Here is a 10,241-nt window from a genome sequence, read left to right on the forward strand (position 1 = left end):
TATGCTCCCAATAACTACCACAAAGGCAGCACTGAGTCTGTACAAGTACTTTTATTGAAGCGTCAAATAGTTGTGGAAAGCGCTAAATTGTTAACCCAACATAACACATTTAGCAAATAAGAGATGACCTTATTTTAAAGCAGAATGTTTTGTTTTTTTTTTTTTTGTTTTTTTTTTAATGTTTTTGCATATTTTCTGGAAAAGTTTTCACCTGATAGGCATTCATGCAACCTCCTGTATTAAAAATATGCTCCCAATAACTACCACAAAGGCAGCACTGAGTCTGTACAAGTACTTTTATTGAAGCGTCAAATAGTTGTGGAAAGCGCTAAATTGTTAACAGAGTCAAGAAATTTAATATCAAATCAGCATCCTACAGTGTTGCAAATAAAATCTGCATGTTGCATTGCCTTATAACACTCCGCTAGCCTTAAAACATTCAGMCTCATTTACTGCATAATTTCCTGTTTTCAAAAGCCTACACCGATTTTCACAAAACAAAGGAAACAATTATCTATTCCACTGGATCTGTTTCTTAGGTCTACAGAACCTTGTCTTTATAATGAATAAGTTTTAAAACTGATTTTTCTTAAATCTTCATTTCCTAACATTGTTTTTGTTGGTTCTGCACTGACTTTAAATTGCTATTTAATTTCTCACAAGTCATCACTTTTCTTAATTTTTCCCAGATGCATCTTTCTCTCCCAACACCCTACGTTTATCCTTTTGACCCATAGTGACAGGTAATTCACACATTTCTAGCTTGCTTCTTCTTTGGCAGACACACCTGTAACCAAATCTGTGCCCTCTCTCAACATTTATTTTCCTACCACATTTCCCAGTAATTCCAAGCCTCTTCCTTCTGCCATCTCCATCCTTTAACCTTGTCATTTTTACCTTCCCATAGTCAGGCCCCCAGTACCAACCTCCTTAACTTCTTTTACTGTATGGGCATAATTTAAAGCAGCAACGCTTTCTGGGTATTTGTGCTTTTGTCTATTTTCTAGAAAAGTTTTCACCTGAAAAGTGACAGGTATTCCTGTAACCTCCTATAAGCATTCATTTCAAAAAAACTTATACTTTAGACACAAAATTAGAACATTCACRATTTTACAAAGTAACTTTACATTAATCTAGCCAAAGCCACAGAAGTGGCCACTGTTKGCACAAGCTTCACGTCCTCAGCAGACCCACTTGCTATACCTGCTATGGTTTGCCACACACCTCTATACATCACCTACAGTGAGTTCTTATAAGCACTTTTAAGCAGACAGAGGAACTGCTGTGTTACTCTAGAGCAAAAAATGATAGATACATAAAACATGCAACAGCATAAAAATTTCAAGGGAAAAAAAAAGTGCCGTAAACTGGAGGAGGAGAACAGTTGCAAGGATTATTAATGGCACCATAATTCAGTATGCAGCTAGAGAGGCAGCCGTAGAAGAGGCTGATAAGAATAACTAGTTCTAATGCCACAAATGTTAAAAGTTATCCTATCATGGTACCTGAATGCTAAAATCTATGTATAACAGATTTCTTTGGAGAACATCCTTGGAGATGTTAAATCTGGGGACTGGTTGACAGAATGCATCAACAGGGGGGAATCTCTTGCTGCTTGGCAGAAAGTTTCAGATGTTGGCTGTTAGAAAAGGGCACTTATGCAACAGCTCCCACTGAAGATGGCTTGGATTAGGATCTGCATATTACAGAGCAGCCGTATTCCACAATGAGAGCAACAGAAGCTCTCAGAGAATAAAGGAATGCACACGCTGATTTATAAGGATAATATTATTCTGGATATCTAGTAATTACCTCTAGGTACTTTCAAGTAGAAGAAAGACTGGACTACTGCCTTATCTCCAGAGATCTCCATCATTTCACTTGTGCCCAAACATTGTGTTTAAACATTTTATCTTCGCCTTGCAATTCTATGCTGATGCATAACTTACATTATCATTCTACTGCCTTTATGCTTACCTTATTTATTCTACCATATGTGCTTTTATTGAAGTATAAGTTTGTAAGAAAATAAAGGAAGAGAAAGAAAGCAAAAAGTAGCTGCTGCCCTTTTATTAGTAAAGCCTGTCACATAGTGAGAGGAAAGAGACTGCAGCACTATAGTGCACCTACTACTGTAACTAAATCAACCTTCTTCCTTCTTTAATAAATTTTCCCATAAGATCTGTCTCCATGAAATGATTCCCCTGTTATAAAAAACACTTTCCAACAAGGCTCACAATTGCTACTAAATGTTGGTAAAAATATAGAGCAACAGGGAAGTTCACTATCAGAAGCTGTAATACAGACCAAAGGGCCACTGAGCATCAGAACTCCCAATTTTGAGTATTGCACACGTGCAGATTAAATTCACAATCAGATACGCTTTTCAAGAGGATCAAGAGAGACATGAAAACAAATGCCAAAAAAGAGTTTATCAAAATCACAGCAATACTTAAACATATCACAGGTACGAATGGCACAGAACAGAGAATGGAATATAAATCTGAAAAACTTAGCCAGAGATAGACTGCTCTAGTTTCAAAGCAGTGTCTGTAAACAGCTAGGCAAGAACCAGTGCCTAGATTTTATCTACCTGTGAGTTAAAAAGAAGTTTATACTGCTTGAGATGTCTATAAATTCATTAAACTGAAAAAGAGGTGACAACTAGTCACTGGTAGGGCTAAGGATTTTAAAGTATGATAACATGATTTTAGTCTGTGGGGAAAGAAACAGAAGATGAAGTTTAGTTTATAGGTTAAAAAAAGAAGTTTTTCTTTTCTAGAAATCATGTAGAAACACACACAGATACCATGTGCAACTGTACAATAAAAAATTACCTATTCACTAAAAATAACAAACATTTTTTATAAACCTGTAAAGGAGGGCATTTTTTTTGCAGGAAAATGTTCCATTTCCCTGAGTTCCATAAAGCCTTCTTTAGTCAGATTTCTCTTTCCCCAGAAGTTTCTCAAAGCCTCAAAAGAACTAACATTTTTTGCAACATTAAAACAAAACCAGATTCTAATAGCTTATCATGTATTGCCTTTATGCCACCCTTAATCTTCACTTTATCAGCACTTATTGCTCCCTAAATACTTTTAATAGGCAGTATAATGAGAAATTTCTTGCTAAGAAAAGATCTTAAAGTGAAGGAGCTCAGCATTTACCTCCCATATGGAAAAATACTGAAGTGAGTGGTGTACTTAAATGCTGCTCAAGATGGACATTTGGATAGGTACCAAAATCTTTGGACATTAACACTTGAAAGTGAATATTGAAGTATAGCTCAAGTGAAAGTTTTTTGAAAGTTGCAGAATAAACATGTACATTTAAAGAGTATCTTTTTTTCCTGACGTTTCTCTTTTCATCTTTCACTACAAGTGACATTACAACTCTAACATAAAAATAAATATTATTAACTAATCTTGCTCTGCACTATTGCTGATGATTTCATCCACATTCAATCTTCCRTCTAGGCACAGATCACCCGCCACTCCAGCTAAACTCTGGGCCTAAACACTCTGGGACGGATACTGTTACAGCAGGAACAATGAAGGCATTAAGTGCTTGGTTACATGGAAGTACGCTGTCTTTTCTCATAAATTGAGCAGAAACTTTGTTCTGACCACATGTTTCAAACAACAAAATATTCCATTTACCATTTTCAACATGGGCAAGTCTGTGCATGAGAGGCAGCCACACAAGGCACTGAGGAGGTGGGTCAGCCATCAATGTGTCTAAAAACATGTTTAACATGATCTTTTTCTGCAAAGAAAAAAGAAATAGAACTTAATTATAAGAAAAGTCTCAATTTTATATAACAAAAACTATCTCAGTCTTAAAGTCTCTCTATGATTCAGTTCCTGTATACCAATAATATATCATATGCTATAAAGAATAGACAAAAAAAATCCTAACTTCTTTCCTCAGGGAGTTTCAATCTATATTAGGCAAACAGTAATGCTACAGAGAAGGTGTTACCATAGACACAGTATAATCATAAAAAAAAAAAAGAAAAGAAAATTCCAAAAAATTGAGGACTAGTCAGTCAGTAATTCCTGAATTCCAGTTAAATATTCCTATTTTGAAGATGGATACAATAAATGAGAGAGGAGTTTATTTAACAATGCAAAACATAGTATTTCAAACATACAGACAGTATGAAAAAGTGGACATACACATAAAAAAGAGCAATGACAACTAATATTCACTATTACTTAAACAGTAAATTAACTTTTTTAAAGGCAAAATGAGAAAACCAGGCAAGGGGAGAACTTGATTAATATTTTAAAAAGCAGGCAATAAAAACGAAATTGAAATGAAATCATTAGGGGAAGGAAGTCAGCAACAGGGCATTTTAAGAGTAACATTTTCTAATGTTTCAAATTCAGATGAGCATGAAAAAGTTTCTGCAGCAAATATAAACAGACAGGGATAACTGGTAAGAAAAATAGCTAAAAATGTTACAGATACAAAGAAACAATGTTTTGTCTTTTTCATACAATCAGCTGGATAACTAGGTATTTCTCATAGACAAAAAAACAGCTAACCAGATAGCACTTTTTTTCTCACCTTTGCATATGATAAGGGAAACAGAACTAGAGGAAAAGCCAGTCTGGTTTTCTAGCAGCTGTGAAATTAACTGTGGMTTTCACTGGCAATTGTCATGCCACAAATTAAGTACTTTTTCSGTAAGGAGAAAGCTTATATTTGAAGCATCAATATTTTTGTGATTAGTAGCAAATGCCTCTATACTCTATATCTATTGCCTCTGCAACTAGCTATCCTGAAGAAAAAACACAGTATTATGATTATCACTAAGTAAATTTTTTTAAAATGCTTAGTCTTACTACTTTTATCTTCTGTAAAGTGTCCTTGTTCCAGTCCCCCTGCTTAATATATTAAAACCTTTTTCTGAATAGTTAAGTTACCTACTGCTGGTACAAGAGAATCCAAGGATCTCCTTTGCCAGATATGAAATCAGACACAGCACTTGGAAAAGAATGAATGTCTCAATATTGCCCGCTAACCCTAGCCTTCCTTCCTCCTCAAATTAAAGTCATCTTTGGGGCTATTAATAAYACTATACAATCAACCTCTGTTCTCTTCCCTTTGGAGGTGAAAAAAATCCAAAAATCTTTCAGCAAATTCACATTTCAGTAAGGCTATGAAGCACTCTAAACATGCTGGAACGAACCTTCTGATAGGGAGGCAATCACACCTTTTAACTGTGAATTAACTGATTGCTGTATGAATTCCCAAGACCTCATAGGCTTCTTCACGTAACAAGGAACTGTTGTGCTGCTGATACTGAATGGTATCGTCATCTACAATTGGTGTGTAGACAGTATATTTCAAATCTTAACGTAATTAAAAACGTTGGACAACCTCCTCCAAGACTTCTCATTTTGACTTAGCTTTCCCCTCTCACACACAACAGCATACAAAGATTTTCTACCTGTAATCCTTGTCAGAGCTAAGCAGGACATGCTGCAATAACTCTGCCACTGGAAATACTTCATTTTTGATACACTATTCAGAAAAAAAAGTGTGAAAATTTTAGTTTTTGGTTTAGATGACAGGAGAAGTTCCTACCTTGGGTTATTCCAGAAAAATAAATACTGCTCACAGATAGACATGTTTTCCAGAGAAAAGACTCGGGATCTGTTAGTGACCTCTAAGGGGCACAGCTGCAGAAGAACTTAAACCTATCCAGAGAGCTTCCTCCTGCTATAGACAAGGATGCTCCTCAAAGAAAAAATGACTCCTTTAAGCAGTGAGAACCATGAAACTTTGAGTTGTCAATGACTGTGTGTAGCATGACTTCCACGTAGGTGACAAGAACAATACAGGCTTTGCATATTTTCTCCAATACAAATAGGACATCTTGAAATCAACTGAATAAATAGAATCATGCAGCATTCTCAGTGCGGCATTCTGCCTCCATGGGCACTAATGTGCAATTTGACCTCTACAAATGCCAAGCTCCTTGGGTTCCCAAGTTTCTAAAGAGAACTTCTCAGTCCAGTACAAAAACTGCTATTAAACTGCTCTGTAAAGCACCTATAACGTGGACATGCTTCTGCAATGGCAGGACAGGCTGTGCCATAAATAAAGATAAATTCTGACTAAGGTAAGGAATGTCATGATGACATGATATGACACTTCTATGACAGACAGACTGTAGCCAAGTGAACAGAAGTTTTAGGCAAAATATGACAGGACTTCTTGTATCTGTGAAAGCAGCCACTTGACTTAGAATACCAAAGTATGACGGGAAGCTCTTTATACATCTGGAAACCACCACAAAGAATGTAGCTCCCACCAAAACCGTTCCAATGAACTCTATTTTGCACGGGCAGCAAGTCTGAATAATTCCACCAGAGACTCAAGAAATCAAACAGAATTGTGCATACATGAGCATACATATAATAACTGGTCTATCTGCCATACAAACACATACAATCTTGGCCTGTCACTTGACAATACAGATTGCAATAAATCATTAGCATATTGCACCTCATAGAAGTAGCTCCTGGAATCAGACCTCCATGAAGACTCATGAACCACTACTCACTTCTTCTCTCATGGTAACTTAAATAGCACCAAGGAACATTCCTGCCACTGGAACATAATCATGTATGCTTTTATAGTATTACATTTGTCACTGGATTAACCAGTCAGTTCCTCAAATGATTCTGGCATCAAGATCAGGAGTTAACATAGACAAGGAATGATTCTTAATAAACAATTTGGATTTAGCCACCCTATTTCAGGGACTAAGAAAATCTAGTAGTATAGATGTGGCTACAAGCACTTCAGTTGACCTTCAGACCATAGAACAGCTTTTGGCACTGTTTAGTTAACTAGTATAGATGTAGCACACGTCAGTCATAAATGCTAAAGTATGAAATCCAGTGGCTTTACCAATGCCATCTGGAAAGAATTTGGGCAAAATGATGGTCTTTTACAGGAGAATATCAGAGAAGCACTGATGGGAAGCTTATTTTCAAAACTAGGAGGCATAAGAAAATGAAATCGGGAGGCATAAGAATCACAGAATCAAAGAATCACAGAATGGTTGAGGTTGCAAGGAACCTCTGGAGATCATCTAGTCCAACCTCCCTCCTCAAGAAGCGGCACCTAGAGGACATTGCACAGGATCACGCCCAGGTGGGTTTTGAATATCTCCAGAGAAGCAGACTCCACAACCTCTCTGGGGAACTGCTTCCAGGGTTCTGTCRCTCTCACAGTCAAAACATTTTTCCTTATATTCAGGCAGAATTTCCTGTGCTTCAGTTTCTGCCCATTGCCTCTTGTCCTTTCACTAGGCACCACTAGAAAGAAAGAGTACAGCCCCATCTTCTCTACAACCTCCCTTAAGGTACTTATACAAATTGATAAGATCCCTTCTCTGTCTGCTCTTCCCCACGCTAAACAGGYCCAGCTCTCGCAGCCGTTCCTCATAAGAGAGATGCTCCAGCCCTCTAAGCATCTTCATAGCCCTAYGCTGGACTCTCTCCAGTAGCTCCATGTCTCTCTTGAACTGGGGAGCCCAGAACTGGACACAGGACTCGAGATGAGGCCTCCCCAGGGCTGAGGGGCAGGATCACCTCCTTTGACCTGCTGGCAACAGTCTTCCTAATGCACCCCAGGAGACCATTGGCCTTCTTGGCCACAACAGCACATTGCTGGCTCATGGACAACTTGTTGTCCACCAGCACTCCCAGGTCCTTCTCTGCAGAGCTGCTCTCCAGCAGGTCAGCCCCCAGCCTGTTCTGGTGCACGAGGTTATTCCTCCCCCAGACAGGACTCTGCACTGTTGAACTTMAGGAGATTCCTCTCTGCCAACTCTCCAGCCTGTCCAGGTCTCTCTGAATGGCAGCACAGCCCTCTGATGCATCAGCCACTCCTCCAACTTTGGGATCATCAGCAAACCTGCTGAGGAAGCACTTTGTCCCTTCATCCAGGTCATTGAGAAGTTTAACAGGACTGGACCCAGTACTGACCCCTGGGGGACACTGCTAGCTACAGGCCTCCAACTAGACTGTGCCACTGATGGCAACCCTCTGAGCTCTGCCTTTCAACCAGTTCTCAAGCCACTTCACTGTCCACCAACCTAACTCAGACTCCCTCAGCTTATCTAGGAGGATGTTACGGGAGACAGTGTCAAAAGCCTTGCTGAAGTCAAGGGACACAACATCCACTGCTCTCCCCTCATCTACCCAGCCAATCAGACCATCACAGGTGGCTATCAGGTTGGCTAAGCATCATTTCCCCTTCATGAATCCATGCTGACTTCTCCTGATCATCTTCTTTTGCTCCACTTGCTTAGAGATGGCATCCAGCATGAGCTGTTCTGTCACTTTTCCAGTGGTGAAGGTGAGGCTGACAGGCCTGTAGTTCCCTGGGTCCTCCTTCTTGCCCTGCTTGAAGACTGGAGTGACATTGGCTTTCTTCCAGTCCTCAGGCACCTCGCCAGTTCTCCATGACCTTTCCAAGATGATGGAGAGTGGCCTGGCAACAACATCCACCAGCTCCCTTACTACCCACAGGTGCATTCCTTCAGGGCCCATGGATTTGTGGGTGTCAGGTCTGCCTAAATGATTTCTAATTCAATCCTCCATGACCAATGGAAAGTCTTCCCTTCTCCAGACTTTCTCCCTGCTCTGCAGGCTCTGGGATTCCTGAGGGCTGCCCTTAGTAGTCAAGACTGAAGCAAGGAAGGCATTCAACAACTCTTCCTTCTCTGTATCCTTCATCACCAGGGCACCCGCTCCATTCAGTAGCGGACCCACATTTTCCCTAGTCTTCCTCTTGCTACTGAGGTATTTGAAGAAGCCCTTCTTGTTTTCCTTAACATCCACTGCCAGATTTAATTCCATATGGGCCTTGGTCTTCCTCCTCTCATCCCTGCATACTCTGACCACATTCCTATATTCCTCCCAAGTAGCCTGTCCCCTCTTCCACAGTCTGGGTACTTCCCTTCCTTCTTCTGTCTGAGTTTTGCCAGGAGCTCCTTGCTCATCCAGACAGGTCTCCTGCCCCCTTCTCACTCACAGGGATGCCCCATTCCTTGAACTTGGAGGAAGTGATGCTTGATGATTAACCAGGTCTCCTGGACCTCCCTTCCTTCTAGGACACTAACCCATGGGATTCCTCCAAGTAGTTTCCTGAAGAGGCCAAAGTCCGCTCTCCTGAAGTCCAGGGTTGCAATCTTACTTATTCCCTTCTTCCTCCACGCAGGATCCTGAACTCCACCACATCCTTTGGTCACTGCAGCCAAGGCTGCCCCTACCTTCACATCTCCCACCAGTCCTTCTTTCTTGRTTAGTACAAGGTTCAGCAGCACACCTCTCCTCGGTGGCTCCTCTACCACCTGTGTCAAAAAGGTATCATCAATGCTCTGTAGGAGCCTCCTGGACTGTTTGTGCCTAGCTATACTGTCTTTCCAACAGGTATCATGGTGGCTGAAGTCCCCCATGAGAACCAGAGCCAGTGATCATGAGGCTACTTCCRCCTGTCTGTAGAAGGCCTCATTGATTTCCTCTTCCTGGTCAGGTGGCCTGTAGTAAACAACCACAACAGTGTCCCCCATGTTAGCATGGCCTTTAATCCTTACCCACAAGTTCTCAACTTGTTCTTCATTCACTCCCAGGCAGGGCTTGATACATTCCAATTGCTTTCTTGCATAAAGAAAATGGAATTAAATTCAAGATAGGTTATCAATGCATTTCCCAAGACCAGTCTGCTTCCTCGTTTTCAAACAAATGGAAAAGATTTTTTTTTTTTTGGTTTGGATACACTCTATAGCAGGACTAACAAAAAACATTACCACTTTACAAACAAGGCCTTACTCTAAGGGTTTTGTTTTCCTGAATAAAATTAGAACAAAGAAATTTCTTAAAGGGAAGCATATGCAGATGAATTATCCTTCTTGTTCATGGAAGCCAGAGTTATAAAGAAAGCTAAGTCATGCCACAGGCAAGGCATGTACAGATGGACAGTTACTGTACCTCAGCTGGCAATCATGACGAAATTCATCATGGACATTAGAAATATCAGTCACTCAAAGTCAGTCTAGCTACACTACCCTCTCTTTACGCATAACAGAAATGGCAGCTTCCAGATGGTGAGTCATCTCATCCTAGTGTAGGCTTCAGAACAAATTAAATAAGAACCATCCCTGGCTGTGACCCATTTAGTTTCTTTTTTTTTTCTTTTTTCTTTTTTTTTCCTTT

The 10,241-nt window shown here is 40.0% G+C and overlaps 1 protein-coding gene across 4 annotated transcripts in view; it reads right to left on the reverse strand.

Moving 5' to 3' along the window:
* DTNB (dystrobrevin beta) overlaps positions 1 to 10,241 on the reverse strand; it is a 217,076-nt gene that overhangs the window by 169,616 nt on the left and 37,219 nt on the right. For all 4 annotated transcript variants that reach the window (XM_085311723.1, XM_085311722.1, XM_085311721.1 and 1 more), the window contains exon 8: positions 3,660 to 3,765. In XM_085311723.1, the coding sequence (XP_085167849.1) occupies positions 3,660 to 3,765 (106 nt within the window). The remainder of the gene's footprint in view (positions 1 to 3,659; positions 3,766 to 10,241) is intronic.

Source organism: Rhea americana, unplaced genomic scaffold (genome assembly GCF_003343005.1).
Source record: "Rhea americana isolate MKP2758 unplaced genomic scaffold, rheAme1 scaffold_348, whole genome shotgun sequence".
Taxonomy (NCBI): domain Eukaryota; kingdom Metazoa; phylum Chordata; class Aves; order Rheiformes; family Rheidae; genus Rhea; species Rhea americana.